Consider the following 21684-nt stretch of genomic DNA (forward strand, 5'->3'; position numbering starts at 1 on the left):
AAAGATTACTAAGATTTACGAAAAAATGGTTAAAAATTGACTATAAAGGGCAATAACTCCTTCAGGGGTCAACTGACTATTTTGGTCATGCTGACTTATTTGTAAATCTTACTTTGCTGAACATTATTGCTGTTTACAGTTTATCTCTATCTATAATAATATTCAAGATAATAACCAAAAACAGCAAAATTTCCTTAAAATTACCAATTCAGGGGCAGCAACCCAACAACAGGTTGTCCGATTCATCTGAAAATTTCAGGACAGATAGATCTTGACCTGATAAACACTTTTACCGCATGTCAGATTTGCTCTAAATGCTTTGGTTTTTGAGTTATAAGCCAAAAACTGCATTTTACACCTATGTTCTATTTTTAGCCATGGCGGCCATCTTGGTTGGTTGGCCGGGTCACGCCACACATTTTTTAAACTAGATATCCCAAAGATGATTGTGACCAAGTTTGGATTAATTTGGCCCAGTAGTTTCAGAGGAGAATATTTTTGTAAAAGATTACTAAGATTTACGAAAAATGGTTAAAAATTGACTATAAAGGTCAATAACTCCTAAAGGGGTCAACTGACCATTTTGGTCATGTTGACTTATTTGTAAATTTTACTTTGCTGAACATTATTGCTGTTTACAGTTTATCTCTATCTATAATAATATTCAAGATAATAGCCAAAAACAGCAAAAATTCCCTAAAATTACCAGTTCAGGGGCAGCAACCCAATAACGGGTTGTCGGATTCATCTGAAAATTTCAGGGCAGATAGATCTTGACCTGATAAACAATTTTACCCCATGTCAGATTTGCTCTAAATGCTTTGGTTTTTGAGTTATAAGCCAAAAACTGCATTTTACCCCTATGTTCTATTTTTAGCCATGGCGGCCATCTTGGTTGGTTGGCTGGGTCACGCCACACATTTTTTAAACTAGATACCCCAATGATGATTGTGGCCAAGTTTGGTTTAATTTGGCCCAGTAGTTTCAGAGGAGAAGATTTTTGCAAAAGTTAACGATGACGGACGACGGACGCCAAGTGATGGGAAAAGCTCACTTGGCCCTTCGGGCCAGGTGAGCTAAAAATATAGGTCACCGATGAGTTAAAAAAGATATTTCAATTTTAATGCCAAAAAATGGCATTTTTGCTCCAAAGGGAGATAATTTGGAGCTTTTTCAATGATATTGAAATTTTTAAAAGTCATCTGGGGCCAAACCGAATCGATTTTTTGAGTTGATTTTTGTACCATATCATAAAGTAATAACTAATAGTGTAATAAATAAAAGTTGTAATAAAAAAATAAAGGTTTAATTTTTTGCTGAATTTTTTTAACCCACGAGCCACCTTAATATGCTAGAGTTTTGATAAAGGTCATTAGATAACTCAAGTTTCATGAAATTGTTAAGCATACCAGTCAACTGACCCGTATTCTGCGGGTGTGACCCTAGATTTTCACAATTCTGAGGGATCACCCGGAACACCCGCCGGGTCATCGAAATAACCCGGAATTCCAAAATGACCCGATTTCACCCGTATTTCTTAGCCTTCAGATTGATTTCATAAGTAATATTCCTTTGAAATACCAGCAAATTTTGTAATTCTTCCATTAACAGGAAGTTCATCTAGCTATGTAAACTGTCAAATTAAGTGACCCATTAAGTGCATGGCTTCACTTGACAGCTTTGGTGTCAAACACACTGTTAATTAACACCAATTACCTTAGCTTTAGGTTGTAAATAAATTGCACCATTGGTTTACAAACTGAACTAGAGTTACTTCCCCTTATTTGTAACCATTCAAAATTATTCCTTATATTTACGTTTTATGGGTGAAAAAGATTAAATCATAAAAAATATAAAATTCAAATACATATTGAAAAATAACTTTTCATTATTTTTATACCTTTATACAATTTTTAAAAAAAAGTTGAAAATTATTTTTTAAATTCTAGTGTTTGATGATTGCAGTATTTTTTCTCAAAAAGTAAAGCACATAAGACTGAGTTACACAAATCTATAAAAATCTTTAAAAGTGCAATGAAATAATATTTAATAAGATTTAAAATGACTTAACAAAGTGTACATGCATTGATGTTTTAGTATCTTTGATATATACATTATAAGAAAATGTACCATAAATACTGAAATTCAGCTCGAAAAAGTTCGTACGCGTTATGACCTGAGATTTGATTCTTCAATGCAGGTCATGACCTGCATTTTCATTGTCACAGGTTGACAGGTATGGTTAAGTATAAGTTAAAACTCATCAAACAAACAAACCTAAGCCAGACCAACATAAAGTTTGATGGTTAGTTGTTGAAATGTTCTTTAATAACAACATAAGCCTACCTTAAATAGGGGTGCTGCATGTAAAGGTTGTTCTCCCATACAAACCAAATCACTTCCTACACCTAAAATAGTACAATTGAAATTAAGTAAAATGATTATGATAATCATCTTTCTGATAATAACTGGAAAATTTTAAAAATAGAATATATAGAGTTCATGTGCAAATTACTTAAAGGGAAAATTCGCGATTTTTTACTTATGGTTTAAATATGTTCATTATGACAAAATATATATATTCACAAAGTTTTATCGCTATATGTCCAGTAATAAAGGAGAAATTCAACAATTAATGAAATTTTTTTAACTACTTCCTGTAGGTCGTGACGTTTTCTCCTGGTTTTTGCATGCCGGGATTTAAAATACAATCAGTAAAAGTCTTGGTTTTTAATGATATTTAAACGTAATCGTAAGCGCGTCGATGACTTATGGTTTATCTAATAAACATCCGATAATAAGAAGATAAGACGCACAGACGTGCAATTGTACACATTCATGAGATAAATTTTCTATGTTAAATATTTTAGTAGACAACCAAAAAAGTTATAAATTTATTAATTAATGCATTTTCGGACTGATATATGAGGTGAACAAATTAAAGTACAATAATCTGTAAAGACAATATGTTGGTGTACTCTTATTGACCTTTTACTATCTCTGCTTTGACTAGATTTATACGATGTGTGTATTCACGGTTCTGTGGCGAATTGAATACTCTTAGATGGCTTGTTGAAAGGTAAATTGTTATTTGCACTTCGGTATTTAACCACGCCTCTAGGGCACACCTTGCCAGGTGTGACTGTCTATTCGGATCAGTGGATTATAAAACAAGGGAGCATTCAATATACACATCTATAATACTAATTCAAGTTTCAAGTTTGTTACAAATAAAAATAGATCGCCGTGGAATTATTTAATTATATTTGCTGTATCATTTATTTCAATTCAAATAAATTAATTTACTAAGTAATAAAATTTAAACAATTTTCGGTTAAGACGGGAAACTTAATTCATGTGTCAGAATGAAATGATATACACCTCTTGTCCTTGATGTATGTCTCATTAAAAAGGGGGAATTAGAAATAGCTTTACCAAAGCATTTTGATTTTCTTTATTAGGCAAAAAATGTACGAGAACACTTACATTTAGACTTTTGAAAGCCATGTATTAATGTATATCTGAAACTATCTGAAGATAAGTAGATAAATCTACCGAAGCGGAGTATAATATGTACGAACAAAGAAAAATACTTTTGTTTTTAAATCTTTGCACATTCATGATTAATTATTGTTATCTATTACTCATTCAATTACTTAATTGGTACCTAAAATATGTCTACCGCTTGGCATTAAAACTCGGTGTAGTAGGAAGGGTTTTATTACATATACTAGATTATATTATTTGGATGAGAATTTGAGCTATCCTATAAAACACATTTATTAGTTAACTACATTCGAGCCCAAAGGATATTAACTTAAATGATTCAATTAACTTTACTCACATATTACTTATATTTCTATCTTATGATTTTTGCGTGCTTGTTTTTATAGAACAGTTTATATATGGTTCAAAAATTTATCATAAAATCATAAATAAAAATATCTTGTTCGGAGAATGATAGTACTATAACAGTGGTTCCAGTCAGTCAAAAGAGTCAGATTTTGACGAGTATGGTCATATTGGGTACGCACTAGAGCCAGGGTATACCGAAGAAGAGCTCCATAAAATGGAAGCTGCAGAAAGTTCCCGAAATCAAGATATCCTTAGCAACCATCGCTAGTTTTTAAAACACAGATTGGTGTTCGTGTACTAACTGCATACTTATGCCGTTATTAACGGAATGTCTTTGTTGCCACTAATTTACTCTCTTTGATCGTAATATTGAATTGGGTGAATGCATAAGTAACAGCATCGATTTCATAACAGTTTGTCTGAACCCGGTTGTTCTTGAAACTAACTATATAAGTTTTTTTTAAGTACAATCGTATTCATATTATACATGTTAAATGAATGAACAAATATTAAACCTATCTGTTTATTGTTTTCCGTCCATGTCTGCTCATCGCCAGAAATAAAGTTTGTCGCACGAAAAAATGGTGTTAATTCCAGAGTCAAAATTTAAAGAACTTATTTTCCATGTTTTCTGGTATTGTTCGAAAGAGAATTGACCTAACAGAAGAATTACTATCTTAGGCTGTCAGTAACACATGTAGAGTAGTGGGTCGTTGTTGGACATGCAAATCTTATAAAGTGTATCATCTGTTAAATTTGCAGGTCACTGAAAGGGGAAGTTCCATACGGAAGTAGGTTTTGAGATTGATTTTTTTTTATATCCAGTGACACATTTTACATGCGTATTCTTGAACGTTTGATACATCATTTACTCTCAAATTGCAAAAAACGAAAACTTCCACTTGTATTTATAGTATTTGTTGAAATAGTCCTCGTCTCACAACGTATAATTCTCTATCTATTTGACCAACGATGTTCAAAAACAAAAGACAGCGAATTTTATGTCATCTTTCCCTATTTTTGAATGTAACTTATAAGGCTGTTCAACTGGCAAGAATACCGCCAGAGACATATATACATGTCTCTGATACCGCTAAAGCGAACAAGCAGTTTATTCTTTAAATTGCTATCATATCACGGCAAGAAAGAAAATAAATCCCGAAATTGATTTGAAACTTTAATACTCAATAGTTTTCCTAGAAATACTCACACCCCTTTGGGATTATTAGTGTACGTCCAGTTGCATATATTTTACATGAATGTCGGAACAATTGTGATGATGACGAATTTCTTCCTTTATTCGAGAACAATCTAATTGATACATAAAACTGGGATTTTACTATGTTCATAACTTCGATGAACCAAAGCAAGATATATATCGACCTGTATTTAAATCAAACTGGTTCTCTTCTTCTTCTTCTTCTTCTTTTGGTATACAATATAGTCTGATACATGTATATATTTTAAATTGCACTATAGTTCCGTAACTTTCTATCCAGGCGTATAAGCCAACATCGACAAGTGCGTACATTTTTTAAATCAATATTTTTGGTATGTACCAGTCTGTCCTTTACTATAATTGACAAATTACATTTTCCCAAATTAACCCTCGGAAAAAATATGTATATAGATTTTTATTTCTTCAAATCTTTTTTTTTTTGTGGTATTTTTTATATTTTCATAAATAATATTCTTTACACCAGAAATGTTATTTATAAACAAGCGTACGAGTTAAATTATTGGCATCATATCACTTTCGGACACACAAGACAGAGATGTGTATTATACACCTGATAGTTCAAAATGGAAAGTTATAAGTCTGCCGTGTACACTGATCAATACCTACAGAAGTGAAACGATGCATGAACTTGCAAGCCCGACAGGAAATCGCTTGAATACCCGGACGTGTCACCTGAGTCCTCACACCCCTCACAATACCTTTGGGAGTAATACCTTTAGCCATGCTGGTGATCAGATGAGGAAAGATCCGAATTTATTTGAATAAAGTTTATTACTTTAAAGAATTATGAACGAATTAGATTTTTGAAAACAATTTTCACGGAACACTTATTTATTATTTGAACTGTGACTCCTTAACTAATTCCAATATTAACAGTTTAAAAATAACAGATATATAATAATGGTCATTTAAAAAAAAATAAGAACATTTTCCGTATCAAGTTTATAGTTAGTCAGATAAAACAATCGTACGATTGACAAGATATCGACACGCAATTACGACTACATCGGTTACTGTAGTTTTGGTCCTTTGTGTTTTATAGACATATCGTGCTTATAATCGTAGAAGATGACAAGATGGCGGAGCGTAGAAAATTGATACTCAAATTTTAAAATCGATGTTGATCTCTTATCTAGCGGAATAAAACTTTAATATCTATAAATTTGAGCCTTTTTATACAGAATGGACATAATATCAATTTTTGATTTTTTTGCGAAGTTTCCCTTTAATGAACAATGACTGAAAAAACATGACTAAAGAACACATATGTTCATTTAATTCTCAAGGAAATTAACAAAAAACATTAAAAGGAATAAACATTGAATATTTAACTCATCTCTGGATTTAAAATTCATAGAAAATAAAAGCAGTCATACTTAAAACAACCTACCACAATCAATAGTCCTTTGTTTTGTTATATTGGTAAGTTGTCTGTCCACCTCAAACACTCCAGGTCCAGGTGTGATGACCACAGCCACTTTTCCTGTACGGTCAAAGTTTCTGTCAAAGTAATACTTCTCAAACACTGAAAATAAAGATATAAATATTATAAAGCAATACAGACTGCATTTTGTATTTATCTTATTGTCTTTTGCATGTCAATGACACATTTACCAACATCTCCTTCATCTTTCTTATCAAGAATTGCTTTAAATAGTTGGATGGAAATGTACTTTTGATAACAGAATATTTACCATAAAAAGGCCTATTAAAGCTCTTTTTTTTTTAATTTTCACTAACTTTTCTGCTTATCCTTCCAGAGCACTTGAGATCCCAACCCAGTTTTTAGTTTCTACTATTGAGAAAATATTACGTCAAAGAGAGAAATAATCTTCATTGACATTAATATTAAAACACCATAGTCAGTCAACCTGCCTGCCCATAAAAACTAACCTCTTTTGGTTGGACTAATTAAAACTTGGTGCAATTTAGATTTGTTTTCTATGTAATGGTAAATCTTATTTTTGTAATGATTTTAGGCAACATAAAAGCTCTTTGTGTATTCTTACCATAATCGTCAGTGCCTACCCTGACACTTTTTATGCCATTTTGGATCAAGCAATGTGAAAGTTAGACTGACTCCTTAGTAGTACATGTAGTAAACAGCTAAATAATGTTTGTAAAATAAAATGATATTGCCTACCTATCTACCCTATTATTTTTTAGCATGTTAGAGGAAACACATGTATAATTTTTCGGCCTTATCTTAGATGGAGATAATGGACAAGTTTTGAAAGGTTTAAACTAAATAACAGAAATTTTTATAAATCATAATATCACTTTAACATATAGCAACAGCATGAATAGTACTTACAATTAAGTGTCATATTAAGTGTTTCCAGGAAGTTTCCTTGAGCAGCAGTAGAGTTATAGGCCTTGGGGATTTTTTCACCAGGCCTTTCATGGTATTTTAAAACATAATCTTGATACTGGTTTATACATTTCCGTAATTTTTTAATTGTTGTTGTCCAATCTTCATATCGTTCATTTTGTATGATAATTCTACAAAAAAAATATTTACAACTGTCATGGTCAGGTATGAATTGTGTAATTATATATCAAAAAAGGAAGAAAATTCATTGTTATATGTGTAAATACAATTTAACACAATAGGTACTTTAAGGGTATACATCATCTTCAGTTACCCAAGCCTGAGTAAATATCTAACAGTCAATATATAGACCTTTGTCAGGTAAGGGAGGGTTAACTTTAGGAGACTGTAGGGGGTTAGTAAATTTCATAGGGGGTTCATGACGTGTTAATGGTGACGTCATCTATTAATGTTGTAGTGTTTCATTGTTTATTTTTCAACAAAACGCAGCAGAAAAAATCCAGCGTGCAATAAATTCATTATACGGTTAACTACTGACCCCCTACGGATTCATAGACGGTGAATAAAATCCATAGGGGATTTGGCTTCCGGCCTCACCCTCTATAGGATTTTACTAACCCTCTATGGATCCATAGGGGGTCAGTAGCAAACCATATAACTTATAATGTGGTATGGGCTTTGCTAATTGTTGAAGGCTGTAAAGTGAAATATAGCTGTTTGAATTTCTGTGTCATTTGTTCTCTTATAAATAGTTGTCTCATTAGCAATCACTCCACATCTTCTTTTTTATACTAAGGTCAAAATACCCAGTCACTTTTTGAAAAGTCTAAAAGAATAATCTGCTCTGATTGACTTAAATTTTTAATTTTAGAAAAATCTATATTTTAAATGAAAATGAAAATATATTCACCTGTAAAAGTCCTCATAGAATCTGCCCATATAGTCAACTTGTAAACAGTCTCTCATAAATACTGGAAACTCTTCTGTAAATTGATCAATACTATTTTATCAGTAATGAGAACATATATCATAATTTTAGTCAACAATAAAAAAGACAATTTCTGCCATGTTAATTCATTTGTAGAACTTTTCCTTTAGATTAGCTTTGCTATATGCAGTTTTTGAATTATTGACTATTATTTTTTTTTCAAGATTGTAGTCAATAATTCAAAAAAATTAACAATTCTTTATTAAAGGACAATAACTCCTGTAAAGACTTGTCTGACATGTGATCTGCTTAATGTTTGCATGTTAAATGTTGTTTTATTGTTAGATATGTCAATACATGAATCTTACCAACTCTTAAAGTATGACTTAGAGTACATATCATAATATCCTCTAAATATTGTTATCTTCTGCAAATATGAAAAAGCTAGATGCTTAAAAGATGTGTGTCAAATTAATGAATCTTACCTATATACTGGGCTTGTGCTTCATAAAATGTTCTGGAGAATAAGACTATGGTCACATCATGAAGACATCTTACCTATATACTGTGCTTCATAAAATGTTCTGGAGAATAAGACTATGGTCACATCATGAAGACATCTTACCTATATACTGTGCTTCATAAAATGTTCTGGAGAATAAGACTATGGTCACATCATGAAGACATCTTACCTATATACTGTGCTTCATAAAATGTTCTGGAGAATAAGACTATGGTCACATCATGAAGACATCTTACCTATATACTGTGCTTCATAAAATGTTCTGGAGAATAAGACTATGGTCACATCATAAAGAAATCTTACCTATATACTGTGCTTCATAAAATGTTCTGGAGAATAAGACTATGGTCACATCATAAAGAAATCTTACCTATATACTGTGCTTCATAAAATGTTCTGGAGAATAAGACTATGGTCACATCATAAAGAAATCTTACCTATATACTGTGCTTCATAAAATGTTCTGGAGAATAAGACTATGGTCACATCATAAAGAAATCTTACCTATATACTGTGCTTCATAAAATGTTCTGGAGAATAAGACTACGGTCACATCATAAAGAAATCTTACCTATATACTGTGCTTCATAAAATGTTCTGGAGAATAAGACTATGGTCACATCATAAAGAAATCTTACCTATATACTGTGCTTCATAAAATGTTCTGGAGAATAAGACTATGGTCACATCATAAAGAAATCTTACCTATATACTGTGCTTCATAAAATGTTCTGGAGAATAAGACTATGGTCACATCATAAAGAAATCTTACCTATATACTGTGCTTCATAAAATGTTCTGGAGAATAAGACTATGGTCACATCATAAAGAAATCTTACCTATATACTGTGCTTCATAAAATGTTCTGGAGAATAAGACTATGGTCACATCATAAAGAAATCTTACCTATATACTGTGCTTCATAAAATGTTCTGGAGAATAAGACTATGGTCACATCATAAAGAAATCTTACCTATATACTGTGCTTCATAAAATGTTCTGGAGAATAAGACTATGGTCACATCATAAAGAAATCTTACCTATATACTGTGCTTCATAAAATGTTCTGGAGAATAAGACTATGGTCACATCATGAAGAAATCTAACCTATATACTGTGCTTCATAAAATGTTCTGGAGAATAAGACTATGGTCACATCATGAAGAAATCTAACCTATATACTGTGCTTCATAAAATGTTCTGGAGAATAAGACTATGGTCACATCATGAAGAAATCTTACCTATATACTGTGCTTCATAAAATGTTCTGGAGAATAAGACTATGGTCACATCATGAAGACATCTAACCTACATACTGTGCTTCATAAAATGTTCTGGAGAATAAGACTATGGTCACATCATAAAGACATCTAACCTATATACTGTGCTTCATAAAATGTTCTGGAGAATAAGACTATGGTCACATCATGAAGACATCTTACCTATATACTGTGCTTCATAAAATGTTCTGGAGAATAAGACTATGGTCACATCATGAAGAAATCTTACCTATATACTGTGCTTCATAAAATGTTCTGGAGAATAAGACTATGGTCACATCATGAAGAAATCTTACCTATATACTGTGCTTCATAAAATGTTCTGGAGAATAAGACTATGGTCACATCATGAAGAAATCTTACCTATATACTGTGCTTCATAAAATGTTCTGGAGAATAAGACTATGGTCACATCATAAAGAAATCTTACCTATATACTGTGCTTCATAAAATGTTCTGGAGAATAAGACTATGGTCACATCATAAAGAAATCTTACCTATATACTGTGCTTCATAAAATGTTCTGGAGAATAAGACTATGGTCACATCATAAAGAAATCTAACCTATATACTGTGCTTCATAAAATGTTCTGGAGAATAAGACTATGGTCACATCATAAAGAAATCTAACCTATATACTGTGCTTCATAAAATGTTCTGGAGAATAAGACTATGGTCACATCATAAAGAAATCTTACCTATATACTGTGCTTCATAAAATGTTCTGGAGAATAAGACTATGGTCACATCATAAAGAAATCTTACCTATATACTGTGCTTCATAAAATGTTCTGGAGAATAAGACTATGGTCACATCATAAAGAAATCTTACCTATATACTGTGCTTCATAAAATGTTCTGGAGAATAAGAATATGGTCACATCATAAAGAAATCTAACCTATATACTGTGCTTCATAAAATGTTCTGGAGAATAAGACTATGGTCACATCATAAAGAAATCTTACCTATATACTGTGCTTCATAAAATGTTCTGGAGAATAAGACTATGGTCACATCATAAAGAAATCTTACCTATATACTGTGCTTCATAAAATGTTCTGGAGAATAAGACTATGGTCACATCATAAAGAAATCTTACCTATATACTGTGCTTCATAAAATGTTCTGGAGAATAAGACTATGGTCACATCATAAAGAAATCTAACCTATATACTGTGCTTCATAAAATGTTCTGGAGAATAAGACTATGGTCACATCATAAAGAAATCTTACCTATATACTGTGCTTCATAAAATCTTACCTATATACTGTGCTTCATAAAATGTTCTGGAGAATAAGACTATGGTCACATCATAAAGAAATCTTACCTATATACTGTGCTTCATAAAATCTTACCTATATACTGTGCTTCATAAAATGTTCTGGAGAATAAGACTATGGTCACATCATAAAGAAATCTTACCTATATACTGTGCTTCATAAAATGTTCTGGAGAATAAGACTATGGTCACATCATAAAGAAATCTTACCTATATACTGTGCTTCATAAAATGTTCTGGAGAATAAGACTATGGTCACATCATGAAGACATCTAACCTATATACTGTGCTTCATAAAATGTTCTGGAGAATAAGACTATGGTCACATCATAAAGACATCTAACCTATATACTGTGCTTCATAAAATGTTCTGGAGAATAAGACTATGGTCACATCATAAAGACATCTTACCTATATACTGTGCTTCATAAAATGTTCTGGAGAATAAGACTATGGTCACATCATAAAGAAATCTTACCTATATACTGTGCTTCATAAAATGTTCTGGAGAATAAGACTATGGTCACATCATAAAGAAATCTTACCTATATACTGTGCTTCATAAAATGTTCTGGAGAATAAGACTATGGTCACATCATAAAGAAATCTTACCTATATACTGTGCTTCATAAAATGTTCTGGAGAATAAGACTATGGTCACATCATAAAGAAATCTTACCTATATACTGTGCTTCATAAAATGTTCTGGAGAATAAGACTATGGTCACATCATAAAGAAATCTTACCTATATACTGTGCTTCATAAAATGTTCTGGAGAATAAGACTATGGTCACATCATGAAGACAATTCTGCTCCTACAATGAAACACAACCAATTTGTATTCTTTTGGTTTGAAAATAACGAAAAGCAGTAAAACTTGAATTAAGATACTTTCAGATAACTATAAATGTATAAAAAAATTAACAGTTACAATCCACGTTTTCTATCTAGAGCATTTAATTACAAAGTTTTAAAAAAAAAAAACATTTTGGAATGTAACTTTAATTGAAATGATATCTTAGATGTAACAATTAAAATGACATCTGGAAGCTGACTTAAATAAAAATGATTTCTGGAATCTTTGATGAAAAATGACATTTGGCATCTTGCTTTGAATGTGTTTGATTATACTGATATTTGGTACTGAGTTTGGTTGAAATGGTATTTGGGATCTTACTTTGATGGCAATGATATCTGGGAAAGCTTGTTTGGAAATGGTATTTGGGATCTTACTTTGATGGAAATGATATCTGGGAATGCTTGTTTGGAAATGATATCTGGAATCTTAGGCAATATAGGAAAGGTGTACTGACATAAGTGGTTTCTAAACACATTAACTCCAAATGGAGCTTTCGTTAGTAGAAGCCATATTAACTATGTGTATCAGTGAGAAAAATGTAAAAGCATAAAATTATAGTATATATACCAATACACATAATTAACAGCGTCTGGTGATGTTTCATAGCCTGACCGGTTTCGGTCCAAAAAGGACCTTCATCAGAGGCAGAATAGTGGATTAATGTTTGCACCCTATTTATATAGATATGGTAACCGGCGGTTATCTGGAATCTTACTTTGATGCAAGTGATATCTTTGATGTAACTTTGATTGAACTTGTTACTCTTACCTTCCATTTGGCAAATAAATCTGTAAGGAATCCATCTACGGCTTTTTCTATATATAAATCTCCATACAGGTCAAAATCCCACATCTCCGAACTCATCTGTATAAATATCTGAACAACTGAGGTTGAAGATCGGAAAACTACCTGAAATTTTTAAACATTTTTACAGACAACTACAAAGAACTGTCTTTTGCAACTGATTTTGATAGTGTGTTCTTATGTTGTACTGTTACACCACTGTCCCAGGTCAGAGTTATGTCTATCAATTTATTAATTAAATTTATGTAAAAACACATTTAAATTTAACTTTACAAGTTTACTGTTTTTCACCCTTGTTTTAACATTATATACACAGTACCAATTTTACTGAACCAATTCAACTAAATGCACAGTTAGACAATCAATCACTCTTCTGTGATGTTTGTTTTCTTTGGAAATAGTTTTGTTTAAACAAGTGTATCTGTAAGCATTTGAAGGTTTTTCATATTAAAATAATTTCATATTTTTTATAAATATACTGTGGTACTAATTTCATGAGATGAGAAAAATCGTATTGTCTTGGATTCTTGATTTAGTAATTCTAATAAGTTTGCTTACAAGCTGAAGGAAAATTTGATCTTAGTGAAACATTTACCTTAAACTAAAAAATCCATAAAAATTGGTTTCTTATTAATAATAATGAATTCATAGTATATTTTTACCCCTGTGTATTGGAGACTTTATTTTTACACTTGTGACATTTTTCAAAGAAAAATATTAGTGTATTTTTACCCTTGTATCTGAATTAATTACACCACATGTTACTCTTTCTCCTTTTGACCATAACTCATAAACTTGTGCTCTGAAATTTAAAGAAATAAGATCATGTAAATACATGCACTGCATACATTAAATACCTGTACATTGAATGTTCTCGAGTCTACATACATTAAATACCTGTACATTGAATGTTCTAGAGTCTACATACATTAAATACCTGTACATTGAATGTTCTAGAGTCTACATACATTAAATACCTGTACATTGAATGTTCTAGAGTCTACATACATTAAATACCTGTACATTGAATGTTCTCGAGTCTACATACATTAAATACCTGTACTTTGAATGTTCTCGAGTCTACATACATTAAATACCTGTACATTGAATGTTCTAGAGTCTACATACATTAAATACCTGTACATTGAATGTTCTAGAGTCTACATACATTAAATACCTGTACATTGAATGTTCTAGAGTCTACATACATTAAATACCTGTACATTGAATGTTCTAGAGTCTACATACATTAAATACTGGTACATTGAATGTTCTAGAGTCTATTTCAATTTTAGTTATTAAAAGCAACTGTATCTGACATATATTGCGGTAAAGCTTAAGCATACAACAATCAAATGATTAATGATTTGCTATACTGGTTAGTTAAGGAGTTTTGGTCATAAAACTCTACTGAGTAATTCGAGAACAAAATTTGTCATTAGAACACTAAATCCAGTGTGTTGATTGGTTGATTTCTGAGTGAGATAATCAGTCTAGATTTCAATGACCCCCAAGGCCAATCTCTTACACTAAATAAAAGGACATAGCAAATTTGCTTTGATTACCTGCCCTTTTTAAATTGACAGCACAATTCTCTCTTCAAAGTACAAATTTCATCTTGATAAAAAGTTCTTCACTTAAAATTTTCATAATAAATATTTAACAGGTGTATTAGAATTCCTAGAATTCCTTGTGCAATTAGTTGTATGTCAAATAAAATTCACATATTATTTTGAGACCGATAATTTTAGAGCTTGGCATGATGTATACATGGTATAGACACTGTATATTGTTGAAGACTGTATATTATATATATCTCGTTTGCTATTTGTGTCATTGGGTTGCTGTCTATTTGATTTACGCTTCACATTTTGTTTTGTGTGAGGCCTTGGTGTGAGAGTGGTCTAAGAAGTCAAATTACTGTATCAGTAGTCTATCAACTCTGAGGTTGTGATAATCCTGCACGTGGGAGGTGAGTCCTCCAATCTAAATTGACTAGGATTGTCAGATTTCCTACCAAATGTAACGGTGCTCTATGGGCACAATATTGCTGAAAATAGCAATAAACATCAATCAAAAGAATTTCCTTTTATTCATAAACATTTCAAAACCTACCTCATGTCATAAGCTTCTAACTTCATGTTTAAGTAAGCACATGTGCTTGATAGAACCTACTGCATGTCATAAGCTTCTAACTTCATGTTTCAGTAAGTACACATGTTTGATAGAACCTACCTCATGTCATAAGCTTCTAACTTCATGTTTAAGTAAGCACATGTGTTTGATAGAACCTACTGCATGTCATAAGCTTCTAACTGCATGTTTAAGTAAGCACATGTGTTTGATAGAACCTACCTCATGGCACAAGCTTCTAACTTCATGTTTAAGTAAGCACATGTGCTTGATAGAACCTACTGCTTGTCATAAGCTTCTAACTTCATGTTTAAGTAAGCACATGTGTTTGATAGAACATTTCAAAACCTACCTCATGTTGTAAGCTTATAACTTTATGTTTAAGTAAGCACATGTGTTTGATAGAACATTTCAAAACCTACCTCATATCGTAAGCTTCTAACTTCATGTTTAAGTAAGCACATGTGTTTGATAGAACATTTCAAAACCTACCTCATGTTGTAAGCTTATAACTTTATGTTTAAGTAAGTACATGTGTTTGATAGAACATTTCAAAACCTACCTCATATCGTAAGCTTCTAACTTCATGTTTAAGTAAGCACATGTGTTTGATAGACTATCTCTCAGCCGCCAGAAATCACTTCTACTAAAATACTGGTCTTTAAATAACAGTTCAACCAGATCCAATGCAACAGCCTGTAAAATTAGTAAAAAACTGGATAATCCTTTTGCTTTTTGGTTTTTTTTTGTTTGTTTTTGTTGTTGTTTTTTTTTCCTTCTTCTTAATTGACTAATTTTTATATATATTTTTTTTTTCATCTTTTCAATAGAAATTGTAAAATATTTCATGTATTTCCAATTAAGATGTATTTATCCTAATGACATTGTATATATCTTATATGTATCATATTGTATGTATGTCATGCATATGATGTAATAGTTGGAAATAAAAAAATCAAGTTTAAAAAAAAACAAATATTAGAAAGAAACAAGAATGTGTCCTCAGTACACGAATGCCCCACTCGCACTATCATTTTCTATGTTCAGTGGACCGTGAAATTGGGGTAAAATCTCTAATTTGGCATTAAAATTAGAAAGATCATATCATAGGGAACATGTGTACCAAGTTTGAAGTTGATTGGACTTCAACTTCATCAAAAACTACCTCGACCAAAAACTTTAACCTGAAGCGGGACAGACGGACAGACGGACGGACGAACGGACGAACGAACGGACGCACAGACCAGAAAACATAATGCCCCTCTACTATCGTAGGTGGGGCATAAAAAAAACCAAATAAAAGGCTATGCCATGGAAACACATGTTGAAGATGGTCTTTGTCCTATCAGTGTACACCGTTGTAATTATAAAATTTAAAGTTATTGTAAAATTTAAAAAAAAATCTAAGTACAAGTCACTTTTTTTTTATATATTCTCCTAATAAAACAAGTGAAACTGTGAGCTACTGCTCACTGATGATGCCCCCATTGCAAGTGGATAATGTTAATAATGTAAATATATGTAAGTGTTCGGTAAACAGGAAGTTGTCGAGTGATGAATCTGAAAACACATCACACGGTATAGCTGACTTTATATATAAAGCCTGAAACCAAATTTCAGAGATCCTGGCATTGTAGTTCCTTAGAAAAATGCGAGTGTTTGGTTAACAGGAAGTCGCCGAGTGATGACTCTGAAAACACATCACACAGTATAGGTCACTTATATAAAACCTGAAACCAAATTTCAGAAATCCTTGCATTGTAGTTCCTGAGAAAAATTGAAACGAAAATAATTCATGGGACGAACGGACTGACGGACGGACAGACAGAGGTAAAACAGTATACCCCCCTATTTGTATAAAAATACAAATGTAATTTGTTATTTCATTAAATTGTATCAGCTGGCGCCTAGTTGCTATTGGTACATACCTTTGGGTCCACCTTTTTGACAACAACATTATTGTACGGCTTTAGATGGAAGGAACTTGCTATGGAATGTTCTATACTAATGGTATCTGTGAAGAAATAAAAGAAAAGTAATTAACTGCTTTATATTAATTTTTTACAACCAAATTTTAGGATATGTAATAAATTGTACATCTATGGTATCCTATTAAGTGTACCCAAGAAATTTTCTTTACTCGCTATTTTAAAACTTCTTTTCTATCCCTATATGAACTCTAATATTTTATTCTATTCTTATCATTTGAGTCAAAAAATGTTTTATGTGTTTAAATAAAAGAAACGCCATATTGTTTTTGCATTTTTATTTATATATATTCTGTCATGTCCATGAGTTACAGTACGCCCAAGGAGTTTGTAATTCCAAACTCCATACTCCGATATTTTTCCTGGTGTAACACCAGGAAACTCCGACATCCCTCCCAAAATTCTCGGAGAAATTTGGGAGTATTTCCTCCGACTTCCGCGTAAATCCGCTACCTTTTGTTTATTGTATTAGCGACATCTCTCCCAGTCTGGTGTGACGCGGTGTGACACCAGGTAATTAATTGCCCTAATCCGTCTGATCTATGCCGGCACGCGACAGTCAAGGTATGTGAGATTTCTAATGTAATTAAACAATTGTATTTCCTGTCTATTGATTATCAGGTTATATCTGATTGCTTGAAACAAATGAAAGATTAAAATAAAAAGCAAAACATTGTTGTTAATTCTTTCAATTACACTGTACATTTTAATCAAGTTTTTAAACAACTTTATTTGATTTTGACTTCCGTTTTTTTATCAGTTAATAAATATTTAATTTACTAAAAGAGATATAATTGTGCAACAATAAACGGAGACTAACGCTGAATAAATGAGGGCAGTTTAAAGAAAAATTACACGTCTCAAAGTTTTTTATACTACAAGTAAAAAAGAAAATATTATTCACTATCTGTTATGCTAATAATTCTCTATCTGTTATGCTAATAATTCTACGCCATTTCCATTTTACGATTACAAAATAAAAATTTTAAAATCCAAAACGTTGTTGTTAATGCTTTCAATTGCATTAAAGTTTTATAAAAAAAATCTATACTTGATTATGACCTCGTTTTTTATTTATCGGCAATTGATATAACTTACGAAAAGAGACATACTTGCGTGAAAATAAACGGAAACTAACGCTGAAGGTATAAAATGTGAGCAGTGAGTTTAAAGAAAATTACGTGTCTTAAAACTTGTATATGCAAGTAAAAAATAAAATACTATTCACCATTCGTTATGCTTAATAAGTGTACGGCATTTTCTCTTCACGATTAGCATTACTTTAGGATATAATACATTTCGGCTACAACAGGAATACTTCTATAGCTGCATCAACTCGTCGTTGCATAATATTCATTTACGCACAATGAATGTAAACTTTTGTGTTGTATTTAGAACAGTGATCTTTAAATATTTTTAAAACAATTAATTGCCGTGGGAAGACGACACGCATCTCAGTGATCAAAAGTGCGTGGTTGAACTTGAACTTGACTTCGCTCACAATATTGAATGCTAAAAATAGTGACATCAATTTTGTCCACGAGATTTTTATTTGGCGGGAAATAGTATCATGTAACAGTAAACTCAGGTGACCTTTCTGGATAACCGTGGGAAAATTCATTGAAGGTTTTAACTTGCTTTGTAATCAGATTGACATTTGTGTGCGTTAAGATTGAGGCTCTAGAAGGTCCTTTTACAATTGATTAACCGGATTCTAAATTTTATTCCTTTTCTGAATAAACGAACATCAGCCTTTTATTTATACGTTTCTCAGTCAACAGAGGACATAAACCTGGACATCATTTATACTTCCATAGTCAACACTATACATTAATGGTAGATGAAAACAGGATGCATGTCGTTCAGTTCCTGATGGGCTTTGGTAGAGATCCTCTGTGAAAATGTGTCGATCGTAAAAATCCGATCCACATTTTTTTTTACATATTTCTTTCTTGTACCATATAATTTCATTTTAATATTCTATAGTATAAATTGTTGAAATACTTCTTTTTATATTTCGCCGAGGACTTTTAACGAGCAGTAAAATACGGATTGCGCCAATCCAATTTTATTTTAAATAATAAAAGATCAATAACAGATCATAACAGATAAAAAACACATGATTTTATTTCTTCATATAATTAAATAAGGTTGTGATTATTGTGTTGTGTCTGGGCGGGGAATTATCTCAGTATTTATGAATATAGGGCTGCCACATTGCATACAAAACTATTTGTCACTTTACAGTTTCTTTTTTAAATTCAAATATTTCAAGTCAGTAATCTACCGAGGTAGTGAAACATAATATTTTACATTTCAAAATAAATTGAAAGTAACAGAGTTCACTTGTTGTCCGATGAATTAACTCTAGGGTTTGATTTAGATTGGACAAATTACCGTAAAAACATCATTTTGTGTTAAGCCAGTTGATATTAATTATATAATATTGAACTATTAATGAACCGGATATTGCTCACTGAGTAGGTCATAAAAGGTTCTAATTGTGGTAAAATCATCTTTGTTATACTTTGTTGAAAAAACAAAAATTATGACCTGATCGGACTATAATGAAAATACTAAATAAGTGTTTTATTCGTATTTTTATACGTTTTTACGTTTTATTTCATATGACAATGACATGGGCATATACATACAAGAATAATTATCTTATTTTAAATAAAAATGTCACACTTTTATCTGACAATGAATGGACATTTAAATAACGTATTTTAAAGCACACAGGTGCAATCAAGATCGATTAAATGTACAAAGGTAATAAATCTGGCTAATCCGATTATGTTGTCACGCGTCATTAATTTTCAGTTCATCCGATGGGCAATAAACCAATTAACAGCCACGCGGTGTTGGGAGAGAATCTTTGGAGGAAATTGGGAGTAGAATCCGTGATTCGCGGTGTCACACCGCTACACTCGGAAATCGGTGATAAAAGTTCGCGATTACAAACTCTCTGGGCGTACTGTACAACAACTCTAAATTAGAATCTGTTAGAAATTTATATGTAATATTTGGTTTTCTAAGCAATCAAACGAACTTAAAAATTTGATATTACATTGTTAAGAATGCATACTATTCATCATTTTCTGTGTCATTTAATCTCTTGTGAAGAGTCATATCATTGGCAATCATACATCAGATCTTCCTTAAATTTGGTCTCTGGTATAGTGATTTCTCATTTGCAATCAATCCACACTTTTATAAAATCAATTTAATGGGTAATGTCATTGATGTTTTTAACCTTGGGAGTCTGAAATATTGAATTTAAGGAAGTTACAAAATCTTCATAGACAGATCTAGATGTATCAAGATTGGTAAATCTATTGTTTCTGTCATATTTGTCACTGGGCACAAAAATCTAGAAACACAAATGTTTAATAAAATGGTGTACCTTTCTGTTGAAATTCACCAGTCACTGTTGTCACCTGTAGCAGTAATCGACTAAAATTAGAATAAGAGCATACATTAAATTACAATGTTTTAATTCTTGAATAATAAATATAGGCAAACAAAATCTAATATCTAACAGACCCCTTCTGATGTTGTTGGGTTGTTTCTCTTTTATGTTTACTCAACATCTTCCTCTTGTTTCTTTCATCATACTTATAAATATTTTCAGTTAAAATTAATTAATGATTTCATAAACATGATAAATCAACTCTTTTTTCCAGAATTACTTTCATAACCTATAAACCTCATTTGTCAAAATTCAATAACTTCTTATTTCAAAAATCATTTTACATGTATTAAGCTAAATGCCTATACATGTACATGAATTAAAACATGTAAAGTGAGTAAGGAAGTAAAAAACATTGAAAAAAAGTCCACTTAGTCCAGACATTAGACTATCATCAAATGCCAATTACAAATGAACATATACATACAGGGGTTTACACAGTGGAACGAAATAATAAAACAGCAATACAATTACCGTAACAATTATCATCACTGATACCACGACTGAGTTCATGATAACTATATATATATATTAGTTATTACAAAGAATTGTTAGGTTATCTCCCTTACTTGATGACACTTACCTATTATCACTATCAGAATGATGAATCTCTAGAATATCTCGGAGAACAACGTCAGGAAAGTCTTTAGGATTGATCAAAATATCATTTCCTAAAACTAAAATAGCAAACAAAAAAGTTTATAAATAAAATTGGGAATGGAAATGGGAAACGTGTCAAAGAGACAACAACCCAACCATAAAAGATCATAGAACAGACGACAGCTGAAGATCACTAACAGGTCTTCAATGCAGCGAGAAATTCCTGCACACGGAGGCGTCCTTCAGCTGGCCCCTAAACAAATATATATACTATTTCAGTGATAATGAACACCATACTAAACTCTATAATTGTACACAAGAAACTAAAATTAAAAATAATACAAGACTAACAAAGGCCAGAGGCTCCCGACTTTGGACAGGTGCAAAA

General features: G+C 31.6%; 1 protein-coding gene across 12 annotated transcripts in view; it reads right to left on the minus strand.

Moving 5' to 3' along the window:
* LOC139528661 (GATOR complex protein Iml1-like) overlaps positions 1 to 21684 on the minus strand; it is a 103508-nt gene that overhangs the window by 79510 nt on the left and 2314 nt on the right. For 11 of the 12 annotated variants that reach the window (XM_071324768.1, XM_071324767.1, XM_071324766.1 and 8 more), the window contains exons 2-12: positions 21280 to 21373; positions 20631 to 20680; positions 17165 to 17250; positions 15799 to 15932; positions 13836 to 13905; positions 13068 to 13208; positions 12186 to 12255; positions 8338 to 8410; positions 7410 to 7597; positions 6486 to 6620; positions 2347 to 2408 (exon numbers count right to left, since the gene is read on the minus strand). In XM_071324768.1, the coding sequence (XP_071180869.1) occupies positions 2347 to 2408; positions 6486 to 6620; positions 7410 to 7597; positions 8338 to 8410; positions 12186 to 12255; positions 13068 to 13208; positions 13836 to 13905; positions 15799 to 15932; positions 17165 to 17250; positions 20631 to 20680; positions 21280 to 21373 (1103 nt within the window). Of the gene's footprint in view, positions 1 to 2346; positions 2409 to 6485; positions 6621 to 7409; positions 7598 to 8337; positions 8411 to 12185; positions 12256 to 13067; positions 13209 to 13835; positions 13906 to 15658; positions 15714 to 15798; positions 15933 to 17164; positions 17251 to 20630; positions 20681 to 21279; positions 21374 to 21684 lie in introns of those variants that run through there. The other variant, XM_071324769.1, reaches the window with a different exon arrangement.

This window comes from Mytilus edulis, chromosome 6 (genome assembly GCF_963676685.1).
Source record: "Mytilus edulis chromosome 6, xbMytEdul2.2, whole genome shotgun sequence".
Lineage (NCBI taxonomy): Eukaryota > Metazoa > Mollusca > Bivalvia > Mytilida > Mytilidae > Mytilus > Mytilus edulis.